This window comes from Thermobia domestica, chromosome 2 (genome assembly GCF_964235325.1).
Source record: "Thermobia domestica chromosome 2, izTheDome1.hap1.1, whole genome shotgun sequence".
In the NCBI taxonomy this organism is placed as follows: Eukaryota; Metazoa; Arthropoda; class Insecta; order Zygentoma; family Lepismatidae; genus Thermobia; species Thermobia domestica.
Genome location: NC_137455.1, coordinates 275,129,345 through 275,150,542, shown reverse-complemented (window position 1 = coordinate 275,150,542; position 21,198 = coordinate 275,129,345). Strand labels below are relative to the sequence as shown.

The 21,198-nt window shown below is 34.5% G+C and overlaps 1 protein-coding gene across 1 annotated transcript in view; it reads left to right on the top strand.

Moving 5' to 3' along the window:
- Window positions 1-21,198, top strand: part of LOC145678504 (uncharacterized) — a 278,047-nt gene that overhangs the window by 221,064 nt on the left and 35,785 nt on the right. The window contains exons 8-10 of the mRNA XM_081748724.1: window positions 4,341-4,502; window positions 12,352-15,828; window positions 18,920-19,120. Coding sequence (XP_081604850.1) covers window positions 4,341-4,502; window positions 12,352-15,828; window positions 18,920-19,120 — 3,840 coding nt within the window. The remainder of the gene's footprint in view (window positions 1-4,340; window positions 4,503-12,351; window positions 15,829-18,919; window positions 19,121-21,198) is intronic.

Sequence of the window (21,198 nt, the reverse complement as noted above, 5' to 3'; positions counted from 1 at the left end):
TATGTTCTCAAATTTTTCGTAGTTGTGAGAGGTTTGTAAGGCGAGAGAAAAAGAAATGATGTATTTGACATTAATAAATTTATATGATGTTATGAATCGTTAGACCATAACCTAAGTACGTTCTTTTACATATAAAAAAGTAATTAAGACAATAATGAAAATAAGTAGTAAGAAATAAAATAAAATAAAATAATAATAATAATAATAATAATAATAATAATAATAATATAACTAATAATAGCAATACTAATACTACTACTACTACTAATAATAATAATAACAATGAAAGGCTTCCAAAAAGTACAATAGTGCATCTACGAAAGTATTTGAGCTACGATAGTGTATCTAACGTCTAGCTCTTCGAAATGTGTAATTGTCTGAAAAATTTGTTACTTGTAATTTTTCCCATTACTTTTTTAACTTCGCTTTAAAATTCGCGATATGGAAAATAAAAAAAATAGTAACAGAGACACTAACTACAAAGTTTAATAGCCGTAACGTAGATTTGTAATTAGGGATGGTTTAGAATATAATCGTAAAAAAAAAAAAAAAAAAAAAGGAAAAAGATTGATCTTGAAGTGAATGCAAATATAATAATAAAGTACAGGAAGTAAATAAATCTACGTAGCCATACTAGTAACAAATAAAGTTAATGAGGAAATAAGCAGTAAGTTATTAGTGGGAATTGCATATTATTTTCATTGTCTTATATCATCTCGACTGTTGTGAAAGAAATTTAGAATCTTTAAATGCATGAGTCTGCTTCTTGTACTGTATGGATGTGTATGGTGTCTTAGCTCGCAAAGAGAAACACAAATTGAACTTCTTTGAGACAAATATTTTTGCAAAAATATTTAGTCCAAAATTAGATGAACAAATGGGTAGGTAGAGAGTTATACAATGCAGAACTTCATAAACGATCCTTATACTTAGCAGATGGTAAGTTGAAGACATCCAAAATTGCTGGGACACCTCGTTTGCATAGAAAATATTTACAGGATACATAGAATTCTAATTAAAAGCTTGAGAAACAGATTTGTGGATGAACAAAGCATAAAGTGTGGAAGGATAATCTAAAATATGACCTTAGAGAAGTTGAATAACAACAATCGCGACTACATTAGCTTGCCAAATAGGATTCAATGTCTGAAATCATTTCTGCGACTTTTTTTTTTTTTTTAATTTCCTTGAGCTGAAGTGTTCGCTAGTCATGAAAAGAACAAGAATTTTGTCATTTCCAGTAACATGATTGCAGAAGAGAATCGAGAAATACGCTAGGTAGCAGAGTTTTATAGCCTGTGACAAAGGCCTATACAGAAGAGCTTGTAAAAATTTCTTCTTATCCTTTGTGTCTCCATTTTATACTCTTTTGTGTGGTTATTTTTGTTTAGATTTATATTCATCGTAATATTCCAATTGAAGGGAATACATACTGGTCGATCCATAAAAAGTGCTTCAGAGGTGGTTGCTCGACCATCTCCGAAAATTATAAAAATTTGAGTGCGATGAACCTTGTGTTTGAGAAGGTCAATAACATCATTCACGTTGCCGTATGTACAAGTGTTCCTGAATGGTGACCGTCTTTGTTGTCGGTGGAGTGCCAATTTTTGCATTTGCAAGCGTTTACGAAAACTACAGTTGCTCAGGACGTACGAATTAGACGAACACCAAACATAAACGAATGTTTACAGGAAAGACTGAAGTACACGGACAATATACACTTTTGCGTCTAAGTGAATATACAGGGTTGCAAATCAATACATGAAATCACCAGATAAACTACAGAAATTACACTTTTAAAAGGGCTATAGTTTGGAATGGCATAAAGTGGGCCGTTCATAAGTTTTGTGCTGAATACTATTGCATATAAAGACTCTGCAGAAATATCCACAGCTATGGTACTACTGGCACCGTAGATTTATGAGGGTCCGAAAGTTGAAGTTTGTGATTTTGATGCCATTTTTGGAGCGTAATATCTCAGGAGGGCAAAGTGATATAAATTGCTGCTTATGGTACAAAATAATTCTGTATGTGAATAAACTATTGGAAAAAAATCATGACTGATATCACACGGAGAAAAGAGTGAGAACATGGTAAAAACGCGAAGAAAGCACATGTTTAACGATGATTGTAGCCGGGAATAAATTAAATGGATATGTTTCATACTAGATCTCAAAAACTACGCATGGTGCAGCAATTAGGCTCACTTTTGTTTGTGTTCAGTTGTGTAAAAGCTTGCGAGTGGAGTTTGTTTCATCTTAGTAGCTCCATGATCATTACCACGTCTACATGGTAAGGAGGTTAGCTCCCCCTTGGTCCCACGACACCCATCGTCGAACTGGATCGCAGTATTAATGCATTTAATATCAGAAAAGTATCATTGAAATCCAATCACAGTTACGGAAATTAATATGTTCACAAAGTTGCGTTATATAGGATAGACTAGCCTGGCTAGCTGGGGACTCCGCCCCCAGACGCCCGCGTTTGGTCGGCCTACAGGTTCGAATCTCTAAAACCTACAATCCTACCAAATTTCAAGTTTCTTTTCATATTTCAACTATCTAAAATATAAGATTTCGTATCACAAGAAAACACCCATTTAAATAATATAGGAAGTACTTCATCCCCCCAATAGATACCTTAAAAACTAAAAATATTCACTTTTGGCAATTTTACTGTTGGTTAGTCACGGAAATCTACAATCATGCGAAATATCATCATTCTAATTCTGCTGGAAGTGCCTTAACATTTTAGGGTGTAGATGTCCCATATAAATAACATTGGGAAGACTTTTCAGTTCCCCATAAAACCTCTCTACGGTTAAACTTTTTTATTTTTGGTGATTTACTTAAGTGACGCTAAAGGAAAAGTCCAAGCATATCGAGTTTCAGGTTTTTATTCCAATTCCAAGTACCTAAAATATGAGATTATAAGTCAAAAAAGGGCTCATTTTAATAACAAGGAGAATTTGTTCATCTCCCCTTAGACCCCCTAAAAATTAAAAATATTAACTTTTGGCAATTTTCCTGTGGGTTAATATCTGAAAGCTACAATCATGCTAAATTTCAACTTTCCACGTCAACCGGAAGTACCCATTTATTTTATGAGAGTTCATGTAGTTTAATATATATAGTTACGATAGATATAACGCAACCTTTTGAACACATTAACTTCCAAAACTGGGATTGGATTTCAATGTCACTTTGCTGATACATTAAGTGCCTTAATACCGCTGTCCAGTTCGACGATGGGTGTCGTGGGTGCAAGGGAGAGCTAACCTCCTTACCATATAGACGTGGTAACGATCATGGAGCTAGAAAGATGAAACAAACACCACCCGCAAGTTTTTGCACAACTGAACATAAACAAAAGTGGGCCTAATTGTTGCATCATGCATAGTTTTTAAGATCTAGCATTAAATATAATCCAAACATTTAAATTTTCCCGGGCTACGACTATCGTCACGCAAGTGCTTTCTTATCATTTTTACGATGTCCTCACCATGTAATATCAGTCTTTTTTTTTTTGCAATAGTTTGTTCACATATAGAATTACTTTGTGGCACAAGCAGCAATTTTTAGCACTTTGCCCTTCTGAGATATTAGGCCCCGAAAATGGCATCAAAATCACAAATTCCAACTGTCAGAACCCCATAAATCTACGGTGCCTGTAGTATCATAGCCGTAGATATTTCTGCAGATTCTTCACATGCAATAGTATTCAGCACAAAACTTATGAACGGCCCACCTTATGCCATTCCAAAATACAGCCTCTTTAAAAGTTTAATTTTCTGTAGTTTATCTGGTGATTTCGTGTATTGGTTTGCAACCCTGTATATTCACTTAGACGCAAAAGTGTATATTCTCCCTGTACCTCAGTCTCTCCTGTAAACATTCGTTTATGTTTGGTGTTTGTCTGATTTGTACGTCCTGAGCAACTGTAGTTTTCGTAAACGCTTGCAAATGCAAAAATTGGCACTCCACCGACAACAAAGATAGCTACAATTTAGAAACACTTGCACATACGTAAACGTGAATGATGTTATTGACCTTCTCATACACACGGTTCGTCACACTCAATTTTTTATAATTTTCGGAGATGGTCGAGCAACCGTTTTCACCATTTTTGGACCACTTCAGATGGATTGACCCATACTACTCGCAAAATTGAAAAATTTGTCTTTTCCATTTCAGCCGAAGAACAAAATCTAAGCTGTATGTTTTATTTATTTATTTTTTTTATAACGTAAAACTAAAATTTTCATCACTAGAGGTTATAGTTTTACTGCTTATGTACCAAATAGTTTGTTCGTTTATTGATAATTCGTTACTTTATTTTAGAGCGAGACTGTTAGTTCGTCCGCAATGGGTGCTATGGGCAGCGTTCATGAGGAGGCAGAAGGAGAGAGACAAGCCGAAGAAGATGATATTTGGTGGACTGGTCCTCAAGTTACTCAGAGACAGAGAGCCCCCGAAGATGATGATCAGTCACAAAGCCAACAGGTAATTTATTTTGCGTATTTCTTTATATTTAAACACTTGTTATTGAGTCTAATATTAATGTCATTTTAAGGATTTTCAGCTGCTGTTAATCGGAAGCTTTTGTGGGGAACTACCATAGTCATTTATCATGTCGTCTATCCTTCCGTCAACTTTTATCTGGTTCAAAACTGTCCGGGGAAAACGTAGGAAGGCGATATATGGTCAAAAAAAGTGCTAATTACTGGTAAGTAAGTAGAGTAAGAGCAAAAGCGACGTCAAAAATAGTGGATAACCAAAAGATACTCACTAAATCACTTTGTCCGAAGAAACATGAAAAAATAAATAATAGACATGCACTGATGCCTGCAGCTGTGAACTGAAGTGAACTAGTACACAATACACTTTTTAGGATTAGTGCATGGCATTATTTAAGTATGTATTTATTTGTTTTCTTTGAACATGTTCATTTAATGGGTAACTTAGCTCACCCACAATTTTTGACGTCGCCTCTGCTCTTGTCTCCTAGCTTACGAGAAATTTGCATTAGTTTTATGACCATGTATCTCCCTTCCTACATTTTCCCGAACTACACAATGCCTATCAACATTCATAATTAACACTGGAATTAGAAACAAGTATTTCCATTAATATACATAAATTTTGTATATTAAGATGAAGATATGCATAGCTCTTGTATCCTTTAGAAAAAACTTCGATTTAATTGTATTGTATTACTGGCAAACTTACAATGACTTTCACGCCTGTAGAAAATATCGTGGATGAGATTAATCATTTCATACGTTAACTAGAATTTGTGCACACTTGTTTGTGTTTCAGTTTTTTCGAGAATAGTCTGATAGATGACTTTTGGTCACCACAACTTTTGACGTGACTTGTATCTCTTCTGTTAATCAGTTTTTGACTCCAGACGTTACTGGCAATAGAAATTCGTAACTTTTTCACCTTTTGGCCTTTGGACTTCACCGATTTTAACCAGATTTGACAAGCCACCTAACTAGACCATTAATGACTTTAATGCCAATTTTGATCCAATTGCTTTTTTGAAAAAAAAAAAAAAGTTCATTATTGGGTTGTTCTTTTGACTGGATTAGATTTTGTCTTTATCGAGCTCAGCTAAATTTTACACATTTGTTTAAATAGCTAAATTGTTTTTCATAGCAATTGGTAATTTTAGTCCAAATTCTTGTACATTGGTTTTGACTTTTAATGTTGGAAAAATTTGTCATACAGAAGTTTGACCTTGAACCATCTCGACCAAAATTAGAAATCCATCTATTGTAAATCGTTGCCCTTCATGCCAGGCCTTTGTTACTTTATACCCTGGTATAATGTAACATGGTTCGAGAAATTTTTGAACATCCTGTATATATTTACAATTTTTTGTGCTTAGTAGAGATTTTAGAAATATGTAGAAATTTATTGTGGTCCATAGGAGTAAGTCGCAAAATTTTCATAATTTAGTCAAAATTATAATATTCAAGTATAGATTCTTTGACAAATATATGTAATAATATTATTTTCAGAATTTTGCTTATTTAATCAAAATTATTGAACTATTTTAGGAAATAAGAGTATATTTCGTAGTTTTCAGTGGGTTCTAGTTTATTTCCAATGGAATTTCGATGTAGGAAGTCCTCTCAAGAAAACCTCAAAATTTTATTTCATAATTTCTTCAAAATTCTTAAGTTTAGAAATTCAGCCATAATGCCTTTTTGATGCATTTCTTTGTTTCGGTGAAAATTGTCTCCTATTGGATCATCAGCAATCACAGCTTCGTTTGAGCATTTGCGGCGTCTTTGATGTTAAGTAGAGAAAATCTAGTCCTATAGTTACGTCATCAATAATAGCCAATTAGGGATCTTCTTCCCATTATCTTTTGTCTTTTACCAGAAGCAGTGTTAAGAGTTAGACGTAAAGTTATTCTCGTCCATATAAAACGTGAGAAAAGTGAAAATTTGAAGTGACAATAATTAAAAATGCTTTTTGGACGTTCGCACCTTTAAAACATTGACATAGTGCAGTGAGGAAGTTAATATGCTCAATGGACATTTGAGTTAGCAGCGTAAGCAAGTTTCTTCACGTCAGACGAGAGTGGTTGGGGTCAGCCATCTTACCTTGTTTTGGAAGTGCATGGTTGTACAGTTAAGTGCATAAAAATAATTTTTTAAACACCATTTAACCTTTCGAATTTGAGAGGTGGTGTAAGATTTCAAGTCTTGAAGCCCCAGGACATGACTGCAGCTATAGAGGTATTCAATTTTAACCTTTTGGAGAGAATTGACCAAGTAAGTGTGGTAGTGTTTACATTCTGACAGGATAGCAATTTTGTTTGGTAACTAATCTTCCAAAATTCTGTTTGGTACAAAACCTTCCAAATTGTAGTGTTATGACACTGAAAATGGTGCTTTCTGCACGAGGAATTAAAATCATTATGCAGCACTAAGCTTATAGTTTTCCCCAGAGATTGCACATATATACATTCATAATGTGAAGTGTAAGAACTACTCAATGTGGGAAGGGAGGAGGAGGAGGGGGGGGGGGAAGACAGGTTAGAAATTTCGGTTGTCAGAGTAATTACGAATGTTTGTACTACATGTACATATGTTTACCCCAAAATTTGAATGTTGTTTTTAGACCATGTATTTACAGAAATTATTGTTTTGGGAGACCCAAAGTACTGCTCATTATTTAATTTTCATCTCTTTTCTTTGCTTGCATTCTAAGAAAGATTCATTAGAAGACATGTTTTGGAAAGCAATTAGAACATATTCAAGTGAAATCCCATTGGATAAATTTCTATACCACGGCTTAAGTAAGGTATAAGAGTGCAAAATTTTAATTATCAGTAAGGTGAGATTCTCGTCTACAGCTCGTACCTCGACTACTATATTCTAATCTTCATCGTAGTTCATAGTATTAATGGAACAATTTAGAATATTTAAATCTGAATTCTTTAGTGGCTATAAGACAACGGGTCTGATAGTTTTAAGTCATTAAGAATATAGTTTGATGTTTACAGTGTGTACTATATACTAATGAGGTGTAAAGCAGTACATGAAAATGTTCTCCCTTGTGAAAATGATGATCACAACTGTGAAGGAAACCAAAACCTTTTCTAAGTGTGGCCGGGAACGGAAACGACCGAATTCTGAGGTGAAATTCATTCTTTCAGTTTTTTTTCCAAAATTTTGTTTGGATTTTTTTTTTTTTTTTAATTTTTCCGTTGCGCTAAATTTTGTTTGGAAGTTATTGTGGATTTTTTTTTCTGTTAGGGCCATTACAGATTTAACATCAGATTTTCCGTAGTCCTCATTGCCAGCATAACTGGGAGGTCGACATCCTGTGTCGGTAGTTTGTGGTTCGCAACCCTTTTCACGAAAGGTTGCGGATGACGGACTGCAGGCCTGGATGCCGGGCTATGAGTTGTGATGGAAGGAGCTCGGGAATTATTATCTTTGGGCAAATTTGAGTTCCATTTTCCGTGGACAACTAGTTTGGTGAATGGATCGGTGATTGTTGGTAGTGTAATACACTTAATTATATATATTATTTCACTTCATTAAGGTTAAAAAAATTAAACAAAACGGCTACATACATCCAATTCTTTTCTCCTTAAAAAAAAAGTCGTCATATTATTTTACGGCCACACACACACACACACACAAAAGTTTTTGGTTAGGTGGAAAGCAGTTAAGTAATCAAAATCATCAAATCGCAAAGTCCAAACTTCAATTCAGGAGTAACATCCCGTCAAATAAAACATTTTCGCGCCCTGAGCGTTAAAAAACAGTTTTAGTGACGCAACTAGCGGTAAAAATGCGAAAGGCCGCAAAAATACGTTATTTTCAAACTGTAACAAAAAAACATTAGTTACAATTGCATCTTATACCAAAACACCATATAATAAATATAATATTTTAATCAACGTTTTATAAAAGTGCAACATTTCCCGTAATAATAAAACAGTAAATGGAATAAGCGTTTAAAACTCAAAAAAACTTTTCAAAAATATAAACCGTCTAAAAACTTTCTAAAAAACGGACAACAAAGCAACACAAAAAATTCCACAAAAAGCAGCAAAGCTACTTTGCTAAAAAAAAGAAAGATGTTCAATAAACAGTAATCAAAAAGGAGGTAAAATAACAGACATTTTATTAACTAAATTTTAAGTGCAGTACGCAATAAAACTAAAAATCCAAATGACACACCCTCAATTTAAAGTCATTTATAATTTAAATAAAATTAAATTTCCTCCCTTTTGTTTTGCAAAATCAATATAATTATTGGTGTTAAAAAAAGACCAACTTATATTCTTGTGTTAGGTGCAACATAAAATATTTTCAATCAACCTGTAAATTTAATAAGAATTAAATACAATTTACAATTAACATAAAGCTAATATTCTACAAATAACACTATCATTCAACATCGTAATAACTGTATTTATATTTGTAACTTTTATTTTATCTCTCATTTCAATTATTAAAGTAGCTAAATAAACAATAAAGTTTCCATTAACCAAAATTTATTAAGCAAAAAAAAAAAAAAAAAAAAAAAATGGTACAAATACTTTAAATAAAAAACTAACAGCAAACAAACGCTCAACAAAAGCCCAAAGCCACAAAACCCTAAAATAAAAGTAAAGAATATTTTAACTTTAAGTTTCAGCAATATTTTCACTTTTATTACAGTAGCATGCCAACACGGGGCCCAGTAGGTTCGCGACCACCAGTCGGTGATACATTTACATAGTCCATAGTCCTAAGGAAAGTGAACATCATACACAAACAAGTATTCATACACAGTAAATTTCACACTACATTGTACATTTTTATTTTATACAATTTACATTTTTATTTATTTTATTATTTCTCTTTTTTAGTAAAACCTTTGTAGAAAATTTGTGTTAGTTTTTGCTTTTTGGGTTGACCAAGTATTACTGCTTTCATTCATCGATCTGTCAAATTTAGCAAGTCACTTCAGTAGTCTATCAATCATGGGCAAACTATCCTGAGAAATAAAAGTGTACGTTGAGAAAGTGGATAAATTTGGTTCGGTCGTTGATCTCACACAAAATTCTTAAGCCTCTTAAGCTGGACGTTAAAGATATTTATGCCAATTTTTATTCGAATTGATCAGTGATATTTCGATTTTGTTGGTCGAAAGTCAAAATTTGATGTTCAGACTTAACCAATCTTCTCCAAATTTGGCATAAGTAAATTAATAATGATTTCCGTGTGGGTTTTACTTGAAATCTCTGAAGCCGTGTGTGAGAAAGATAATTTCACGTTCATATCTACATTTGGTCTTATCCAAAGTTTACTCCTCACCTATCTGAACCAAATTCGAAAGACTACATAAGTAACGTGCCAGTTAACCTATAATTAGTTTCGTGTAAATTTTAATCTAAATCTATTGATCTTTCCCTGAGAAATGAGAGTTCACGGACAAAACGCTCACAGTTAATTTTGGTAACTAGTTTTGACTGATCGCAGCTGAATTTGGGAAGCCACCTTATTATACCATCAAAGAGTTTCAGGATAATGTTAGTTCAAATCGGTCATTCCATTTCTAAGAAATAAAAAGCTGAAATACATAAACTTTAGGGCAAAAGCGGGAAAATCTGTCCGCTGGTTGTGACCTTTTCAACGAAAATTTTGCAGAACATCTATGTACATTAGTAGCGAGAATTTCTATTCTAATTTTGACCCAAATCGGTCAGGGTATTCCTGTGAAATGCAATTCATGGACACTTACTTCACTATAAATGTGGCTTTAATTTAATCGTTAACCTTGATAATTCTGACTTAAATTTAAAGGCCGATTTAAGTAGACAATCAGTGACCTGCATGCTAATTGTTGTCCACATTGGTTAGTATCTGTTTTGATCAAATTTCCACTTTAACCATTAACATATCTCATTCAAGTTCGGCAGGCCACCTAAACCTATTATTAATGATTTTCATGCTGATTTTAATGCATCTTTGAAAAACCTTTTTCGGGAGATACTTCAATATTATTAGTGTTTAACGAATAATAATAATAATAATAATAATAATAATAATAATAAATGAAAAGCATCAAGTTGAGATGTACAACAAACCATCTGAGCAAAATATATGTGTGTAAATGTTCATGTGTACAAATACGATTCTGCGAATAACGTTCCTTTACATCTGGAATTGTTCAGAAATTAAAATTTTCGTATGTTGAACCTTTGATTTAGAATCGAAACGTATATCAGCTATTAAGTTCGAATTCTTAAACAATAATAATAATAATAATAATTTCTTTAAAATAATAGTAATAATATCCTGGCGGGGCTCATGTGGTTTGGATCCCACGTTAAGATGGAAGCCTTATCTCATATAATCTTGTTGTTGAACGGAACGCTAAACTGTAAATCAACCAATCAATCAATAATAATAATGAGAATGTCATCATCAATATCAACTGGAGGTTATATTTTCTCATGTCTTAAATATCCCTTTTTACAATTAACGTAATTGTATTTAGCGTACTTCTTCCTTTTTATGTCTGTGTGAAAGGAAACAGGACCTTAGATAATTGTGCCGTACCTGTTTTGCTTTGCATTCAGGCAACATTCAAGAAAATCTAAATAATAATTTCTAATAAGACTAGTATGCAACTCGTAAAAATTAGACAATGTAAAACCAAGCTGAGAAATTCTGACTGTCATTCTACTTACAGATTTCTGTAATTCCTTAGTATTATTTGTCTTCCGAGCTTTCTGATTATCTCAGCTGCCTGAAACCAATTATCTCAGGACAACGTCTCCTATATATCGGGTGTTGCAAAATAAGTGTTACAACTCTTGTGAGGTGACTCCTGCCACTGAGACAAGAAAAAAAAAAAAGTTCTTTGAACTTTTGGCGATCGGACATAGTTTCGGATCTACAAGGTGCCGAAAGCGTGGGAAAATGACTTTCGGACGCCAATGATTCCGAAACTATCCAACGTAAAGAAGGCAGGTAAAAAATTCACTGAAGAAGTATTGAATTTTGCATGTTTCACAATCCTACCATGCACGCGCAAGGGATTACCCAGATGAAGTAGGGAGTACCGGATAATCTGCCAAATGAAAATTGATCTAAATGGATATGAATTGATAGGATTTCTACCAGGTAACAATAATTCGTTTGTATTAAGTCGATATCTGGAATAAATACAAAATGGCGGACACCTTCATGCCCGTTGTGTGTGGTTGCATAATCGCCAGGTATGGATGCTGGCCAACAGTGACGTTCTGAGTATTAAGTGTAGCGAATTTGTACTCAAATGCTCTAGAAAGACATCTGGAGTGTCGGTAGAGCACAACGGGTTTATATGCTTCACTTCATACCGAACATGCAATTTCTTTTCTATCTACACTTCTTGAAGGACAAAATTGTTAGTGCTTCAACATGTTCTGCACTAGGTTTTAACAGCATAATGATGTTTTCTCGGTTTTATTAGTGTATTAGATAAAATTCGGTGTTATTCTAACAAACGGTCTATATTCACGGTATTTTAAATACAACAAAATACTACCTCTTCAGTGTTTCTAAACGTATTTGTATGATTTATTTTGCCTTCTGCAGCTGTTCGTTGTTGTCGGTAAAACGAAATGTTCAGGTCCCTATAATGTTTATTTTTCAGCTAGTATAGTATGCCGAAGTATATCAAGAATAGTGAAGTAACTGAATTTATACATAAATTTCTTTTCGAAGAAGAATACTTTAGATTGGGATACAGAGAAATGTGCGATTATGTGTGTATATTAAGATTTTATAAACAAATTGTCTATCGTATTTCATGAGTTATTTATAATAAAAATATATCATTTCAGGTTGTTTGTGAAGATAGAGGTCTGGATGCAGAAGCAGAGTGCGATAGAGATAGAGGAAAGCTTTCTGATAAAGAAGAGGAATGGCTGAAGAGAGAGGAAGAATTAATGAAAACGATTAATTTTTTAACGCATCAGTGTGAGAAGCAAAAGGAAGAAATAGAAGAATTGAAAAGTGAGTCTGGAAAATTGAAGAATATTAATATGAAAGTGGAAGAGAAGGAGCAAATAAATGAGACTCTGGCGTTGAAAATTGTTCAGTTGGAAAGGGACCTTCGTATAGAGAAACAAGAGTCTGAACAATTGCAAAATTCTCTTCAGGTTGTGAGAGACAAGTTAAAATCTGAAGAAGTAAAATGCAGTGAACTTAGTGCCAATTTGGAAGCATTGAACAAACATAGTTGTGTTCGGACAATCAGCAGTGATGAGAAGACTACTCAAACAGCAGTGACATATATTCAAAGTGAGAATTTAGACCTAACTGGTACGCGGACAAGAAATGATCAAACACACGAGAGTGATCCACTTCAAGAGCAGGTGACAAACCTATTAAAAGAAAATGATGACCTCAGGAAAGAAATTGCCCAGGTGAGTCATTCTTTAGCAGAAAGTCTTGACAAGTGTCATAAGGCTGAAGCGTGTACTAAGGGACTTAAAGATCAGGTTTCCTCTTTAAAACAAATAGTGTCTATGACCAAACGAATGCTAGAAATTCGTAACAATGAAGTTACACAATTAAAAGATGATCTCGATAAAGTTAGTAAAATAGTGCAGGAAGAGAAAGAAAAAAGGAGTTGGCTGGCGTTTAAAATGGATAATACTGAGAAAAGTAATATAGATCTTAAAAGGGAGTACGAGAAACAACTTCATGATATTAATATTTTGAAAGGAATGTATGATGGAAGAATGAATTGTTTGGCTGAAGAAAATAAAAAGTTGAGGGAAGAGATGAGAAGTAAGATTGAAGAAGTTGAATTAAATCAAAAAAGATGCTCTGATCTTCAGAGTCAGTCAAACTATCTAGAAACTCTTCTTAGTGAACATGAAAGCATGGTTAAAAATTTACAAACTCAGCTGAATTCTTCATTGGAAGAAAATAAAACTTTGGCTGGTCAGTTAACAATGTTAAATAATCTCTTCGCGGAACTCGGAAAAACTGAATTGGATTTCGATAAGTTAAAACTGTTGCAAAATGCAGTAGAAAACATCTCTGACAAGAAAGAAGGAGGTACGGAGCTTCAACAAATAGCAACAACTTTACCAAAAGTGTGGAACATTTTAGTAAATTTAATGAATGACAACACTCCGTCGGAAACAGTCGAGGGTGCAGATAGTTGTTACAAAAGTGTAAATACACCGTACGGACCCAAGTTAGTAATTAGTGTAAGTAAGACATTTATTAAATTAAAAGATCTTATATTAGAGAAAAAATCTCTTCAAAAAGATTTAACAAAATTACGTGATCTAAATGGTCAGTTGGAAAGTAAACTTCATCAACAAGAGAGGCGGTTGTCTCTTGTTTCTACTGAACTTAAGAAGACTTGGGGTTTGGTGAACAAGATGAGGACCCAATACGAAAATCTACATACTTCGGAGAAAATATTACGTTACGAATTACAGCAGAAGCGAAAGCTTTTGAATGAACTGAAAGAAGAATTAGAGTATTGTCGAGAAAAATGGGTGCAAGCTAGACAGAAAAACATTGAATCTGAGCAGGAATGGAGAAGTCTGAGAGATGAATTCGCTGCTCGTAAACAGCAGAATTCTAATGACATCATGTCGGGTGAGAGTGGATTTTCAGATGACAGAGGTGATGATGAAAGTATGTCGTCGTGTGATGAATTGGAACCGAAAAAAAATAATGATGACAATCCAGAAACGGAAGCTGAAGCATCGCTTGTGCAAGGATCATATCACCCAGAACGTATGCGATTTCCTTCAACACCAGAAAGTCCAGTATCCATAAATAGCCCTTCATCTCGACGTTATTCCGCAACTCCAGATTCTCTTCATTCATCACATAGTCCAGCATCATCTCCAAGCCCTTCTGCTCCGTGCTCTCCAGCTCCAGTCCAGGACGTTGCTTTCCCCCCTTATATGCATTGTGAATCTCCGGTGAATGAATCATCACAAGGTGCACGTGAAGAAGATGAAGAAGCCGAAGGTGCTGTCGGTGGAAGTTCAGCAGCAGTAGGTATGGAAGAAATGTTAGACGCAAGAGCTGAGCGACTGAAAAGTCTGGAGGAAGAGTGCAAAATGCTTTTCAAAAAGGTTGTGAGGACAACTACTAAAAGCTACGTGTTGTCCAATAGACTAGAAGAACTTCATGAACAGTATGGTTCCAGTGATACCGATACTCCGGAACCTAGTGAACAGGCTTTCGCGTCTCATTATGACGGAGTAGCATCTAGTGAAGACGTTCAGGGTATTCCTAGTGATACAGAAGATACGCCTCATATTTTATCTAACGTACATGATAACGATAACACGAATCAAAATTCAAATGTATGCGGAATCCCAGAGTTAGATTCGCATGATGATTCAACGTTTACAGAATCACAGCATCAACATACCTTTGGTACAGAGCCACGTGTTCACACTCAAGTTGAGAATGATCAGACTGGGACAATTTATGATTTATCTTCCCAGGATGGAGATAATTCATTAACTTCCATTGATCACGTATCTATAGAGCCAGACACTTCTATTCCAAATAATAGTTCGATTAATTCAAATCAACATGGACCTGATTATAACGACACTCAATCTTGTAGTGATATCCCAATAACAAATCCCATTTCGGAAAGTGTGACCTCATCGACAACACAGATCTATGATGGACAACCTCTGTCTTCAATTTCTGTGGTAACTTCCTCAACTTCAGTATCTCCGTCAGAGGTTGAAGTATCAGTTCCTAGCCCTCCACCTCTTGCATCAATAATGCCATCATTTCGTTTGCCCTCAGTAGTCGAATCTTTAGAGCGTACAAGTAGTATACCATCACCACCACCATTACCTACAATCCTACCATCAATTCGATTACCTACTGTGATAGAATCATATCGTGAAACCGTAATGTCTCCATCTATCACACCACCTTCAACTCCTACATTTGCTTTGATCTCAAACCCAACATTTCTCACAGAGAATATTTCTTATAATGTTCCTCATGATTTAGATAGTGATATTAGTGATGAGGAGGACGAGCGGAAACCAAGCCCAGTGGAATCAACTCTTCCAAGTCCTGTTAGCATTCTTCTTCAACAATTTCCAAAGCGTTTAGATATATTGAGAAAAGAAAAACAAACTCTTGAGCAACAGTTAATTGAAGCCGAAGAATCCATGAGTAAGTTGCTACATAAGCTGTCAACTGCAGAGAAAAATTTAGAATTGGAACAAGAAACCAGTAATGGATTACAAAAAGCATTGCGTGATGCAGAAGCTCGTGCTAAGATGCTGGAAATGGAATACAAAGTCGAGGTATTTGACTTTGTGTGTGTGTGCGTGTAGTGTTTCCGTGCCTAATACCTGTAGGTCGAGATCTTAAAGTAGATCTAGAGTCCTAAACGTCGCATGTTGTGTTCAAGCAAGTGGATGTGTTTTTTCTAAAATAATTAATACGTTATATTAATGCAAGTATTTAATTTACTTAGACATCAAAATTTAAATTGTGGTTTGAATTTGATGTCTCGTATATGGCATGATTTTTCGTTGATCTTGATATGCAATTAATATATTAATAGTATTACTGATGAAACTAATACAAATTATTTTCAGCATGATTTTAATACTAGTTGTAAGTTATTTAGGTGAAGAAGAAATTCGATTTATTTTATTAAAATACGAGGGCGGGGTGAAAAGTTCTCGGCCTGACAATGAAAGACTGCGAATTTGAGTTGAAAAATGATTTTATTTTTCGACATAATCTTCCTCAACTTCAATACACTTGGTCCAGCGATTCTCCAACATCAGTATTCCTTCCCGAAAGTGAGAGTCTGGAAGGTTGTGAAAATAGTCATCCACGACCCTCTCAACTTCTTCACTCGATGTGAAGCGCTTCCCAGAAAGAAATTTCTTGAAGTTTGGGAACAGATAGAAGTACGATGGTGCCAAATCAGGAGAATATGGGGCATGGCCGAGCAAATCGTACCCCAAATCCCGCAATTTTTCCATCGCCAACGCACCCTTGTGCACAGGTGCGTTGTCCTGGTGAAACACGGTTTTCTTCAAGCCAGGCCTTTTCTTGTGAGTTTTGGCATCCAGCTGGTTAAGAAGGTTGTAATAATATTCGCCTGTAATTGTTCTCCCTTTTGCAAGGTAATCAATTAACAGGATCCCTTTCGCATCCCGAAACACACTGGCTATGACCTTTCCGGCCGATACGATCGTCTTCGCTTTCTTCGGCGCTGCACCACCGGCTTCCACCCACTGCTTGGAGTGCTGTTTCATTTCTGGCGTGTAGTGGTGAACCCTTGTCTCATCCATTGTCACAAATTGCCACACAAAATCGGTCGGATCCCTTCGGTCCAAAGATTGCTGCGAAAATCGTTTTCTCATTTGCTTTTGGTCGGCAGTCAGCAAATGCGGCACCCATCTTGCGCAGAGCTTTCGCATCCCTAGTTCTTTGTGCAAGATGTTTCGCACCTGGTCCTCCGATATCCTCACACTCTCAGCTATCTCACTCACCTTCACTCTCCTGTCGTCCAACACGATATCATGCACTTTTTCGATTGTTTCCGGTGTGGTTGCAGTTTTCGGACTTCCTTCACGTGTGTCGTCTTCGAGGGATGTGCGACCACGTTTAAACTCAGCTGCCCACTTTTTAACGGTTGACATGGAAGGAGCAGATTCCCTGTAAACTTTTGTCAACTTCGGATGAATTTCAGTAGGAGTTGATCCATCCAAAACGAAAAATTTGATACCCTTACGATATTCAAGTTTATCCATTTTCACAACTAACACGCAAGACGTCTAACTGCAACAATGCCTGTACACAAACTACTTGAGAGAACAAGTTGATACTTGTTAGACGAACAACTGAGAAGCGCCCCCAGTGAAGAACAATAAAATTTTGCTGATTGGAGGGCCATCTGTGGATCAGACCGATAACTTTTCACCCCGCCCTCGTAAGTATGTGTAATGTATTTGTTTAAAGACGTGTTTTTTTTTTTTTTTTTCGTGAATCAATATTCATTTACTTTACGAGTGTTTGTCATAACTATACTGTTTGAGTAATTAATTAACACTGTGATAACGAAAATATTAATGTATTGTTACATATTATGTTATTACAATTTCAAGAAGAAGAGATGAAGCACAAACCTGAAGTCGGCTTAAGTACATTTTGCGCTATTTTAGTGGTTATATATATATATATATATATATATATATATATATATATATATATATATAGAGAGAGAGAGAGAGAGAGAGAGAGAGAGAGAGAGAGAGAGAGAGAGAGTGAAAGCCAAAATTAAAGCTTCGAAAGAATACAGGCCTAAATCTTCAGAAGGTTGAAAGAAAGAAAGAAAGATCAAGAATAGTTATTTCATTATCTGAAATGTTTCCATCTGGGAAATATGTAGTAACATGTTACAGAGTCAGAATTACTCCTGACATATTTGTCAATTGTAAACAGTGTTTTCTACTCTATTTTGTATGTATCTAAGATAAATGGTCCGTGTTCTCAGAAATTAAGATCTGTCTTGAATTAAAATCTGAAATTAAATTACACTTAGTCTTGAATAGAAAAGAAAATGTCCTGAATTACGTGTAGATTGTTTTCATATATCAAAAATCAAAACATTATTAAGACAAATCTTAATAATGGTACCTTACTATGTGATTTCATAATACGAGAATATCTTCTCAGCATTTTGAGATTAAAATGATTGAAGTCCAAAAGTAACGAATAACGTAAGAGTATTTAGAACACTCTCTTTATTGTAGTACAGTAACTATGTTTAAAAAGAAGAGAAAAGAAAACTTAATATGTAAACTTACATTGTACTAAATTGACAAGTAGTTGCCCTCATTATGTCTTCGATGAGGTTCAGTCTCGCTGTGAAATAATAAAATCAAATACTCTTTCGTTGTTAAGAATTTATGTGAATAGCTAATGAGTTCTGTTTATTTCTAAGGAGCGAATAGTTTAAATTACAATAGACTTTAAGTTATTAGAATTTGAAAGTTAAAATAAAAACGAATTTATTTAATTATTTTTTTCAATATTCAAAGAGAACGAAGTGATTGATTGGATATTTCCATTGTTTGATTTGAACTCGAAAATTATTTTTCATCTTCCTGTCTCCTTTGTTTATACAAAGTAATTCTTATTGCGTACATATACAAACATGTAAATATATTCGTTATTTCCTTCGCATTGATTACATCTTTAGGTTTTGACATTTAACTGCAAAATCGTAAATTAACTGTGCATACATCCTATTGAATTAATATGTACGATTTTTTTTACTTGTTACAATATATAAATATTAGTGCTATTAATAACATAACATTTTGTGCACTACGTAATGTAGAAATAGAGACGGTAAATATTATTTCTATTTAGGAAAGTGAGCGAGTGTTTCAAATGAGGAAAAAAATCGAAGAATTAGAGAAATATTGTAAGGACATCAGCGAGAGAGAAGAAGAACTGAAGCATAAATTACTAATTCTACAGGAGCAAGAAGAAAGATGTACGGCTTCCGATTACGATATGGCTGCTGTTCAGTTTGAACTGAGTTCGCAGACAGTTCCATTTGATGCAACAGTAAGTGATCTGTTTTCTTTTGAAATGATTGTACATTAAGAGTGTGTGTGATGTATAAACATTACATAAATTCAATTAAAATTGAAGAAATAAGATTAGCTTTTATGTATGTGTTGAAAAATTTAGATTCACAATACATTGTTTTCATTTAATATGTTATTTTATTTAAACTGTGCAGGGCCCAAACCCGCTGTGTATGGTATAGTTTAAAATTGTGCTTAATTTGGAGCTCTCATTGTTAAACTCTTTCTGGGTCACTTTTTTTCTATTAGGACGTTGTATCTTTTATTTACGTTTATGTGTCATTTATTTATTAGATTTAAGATTTTAGGTTTGGGTCGTCTAGGTTGTTAGATTTAAGATTTTAGGTTTATGAGTCATCTAGATTATTAGATTTTACATCATGGGTGTCGAATCTGGAGCCCACTCCTCAAAGTTAGCTTTACTCCCTAAGATCTAGATATGTTTGCTTCGATATCTGACAACGAAACACACATACGAACGCCGGTGGATTATAGTAACATAACACTGCACTGCTGAGACAAGGAATAGTACAAGAATCTTGAAGTATTCTTACACACATGAAACATCTCGAGGGTTATGCGCAGTGGATAAAACATGTATAGTTTTTTTTTTTTTTTTTTTTCATCTACTTAGCAGTACTAGTCGCTAGTGGTATATCATCGTTGTCAATTCAGATGAAATGTTATATCAGGGTCCACAATAAAAAACTGACTTAGAATAATATAATTAAGTCAATAAAACAGGATGTTGTGATGCTGATTGAATACTCATTGACAGTGGCGTATTTAGGGGGGGTGGCTATCGGGCTCAAGCTCCCCGAAATAGTTTCATTATTATTTTTTTCGCGTTATACGTACAACACAAATGCTTCTTACTGATTCTCAACATCCCCCCTCCCCCGAAACAAAATCCTAAATATGTCACTGCTCATTGACATATTTGAATGCAGTATTGTGGCAAGAAAAACAAAAACCTTTCAAATTAGAAAATGGAAGAAAAGTTGAAAAATGGTAATCAATCAACATTCACGTACTTGCATACTTGCTGCAGGACAAACTCAAAACGAAAATAAATCGTTATTCGAGTGTAGTCGTCATTCTTCTAATGAAAAAGACTCACGACTGTACTATTAATAACGCTCCGCATTGGGGCAATTAAGAACATACTTAGTCAGGTTTAACTTTCCCAGAGCCCCCGAAAAGGTTACGCTTAACTTTTTTGTTTGCTTGCTTTTTTTGTTTGTTTGCAGCGAACTTGCGGTTACACAAATATTAGTGCTCAGATGGCTGCAGCCATTGTCTTAGTAATGAACAGCAAAGCACGTTCACTATCAATTTTCGAATAAAAATAATACAGTTTAAGTTGCAATTAAATTATTGTAGAAAAATACAAATATTAATGGTCAAATTAAATATGGATACAACTCATGTCCTATTTTGAAATAATTAAATTGAAAGAATACAGCTTTTAAGTTACAGTGAAATCGTCAAGTATCTTATAAAATATAGGATCTGCCCTTACAACAAAATCTTGAAGCCATACGTCACAGTCTTGCCACCCCTACTTTGCCCACTCTGCCCAATAGGATCGCAATGTTTTGAGCCAACAATCATGGCGGAAACGAAAGCAGCCAATCAGACGATGCAAGAAACGAGAGTAGCCAATCAGACTTGGCGATGCTCGGTTGTTTTTTGGCTTCATTGATTTAATAGGATGAAGATACATATGGACAGATCCTCTATTTTATAACATCCTTGGAAATCGTCACAGTAGTTTTAAATATACAAATTGCCTGCATGCTAGTGACATCTATTGGTGCCCGGCAGGCAGGCAGCGCAGCTATTGAGATTTATTAGCGTGACTACCGGTATTTACTATTAGAAGTTAGGATGACGCACTGACATGTATGTCTTTTATAAGTAGGATTAGTTTTTTATTTTTTAAAAAAAACTATTGTGTCAAATAAAAATTAAAATTAGTTTTTTTAATTCAATGATTCCAGACAAATACAAAATGAAATAAATTTGTTAAAAATTTACAAAAAAATATTTCTA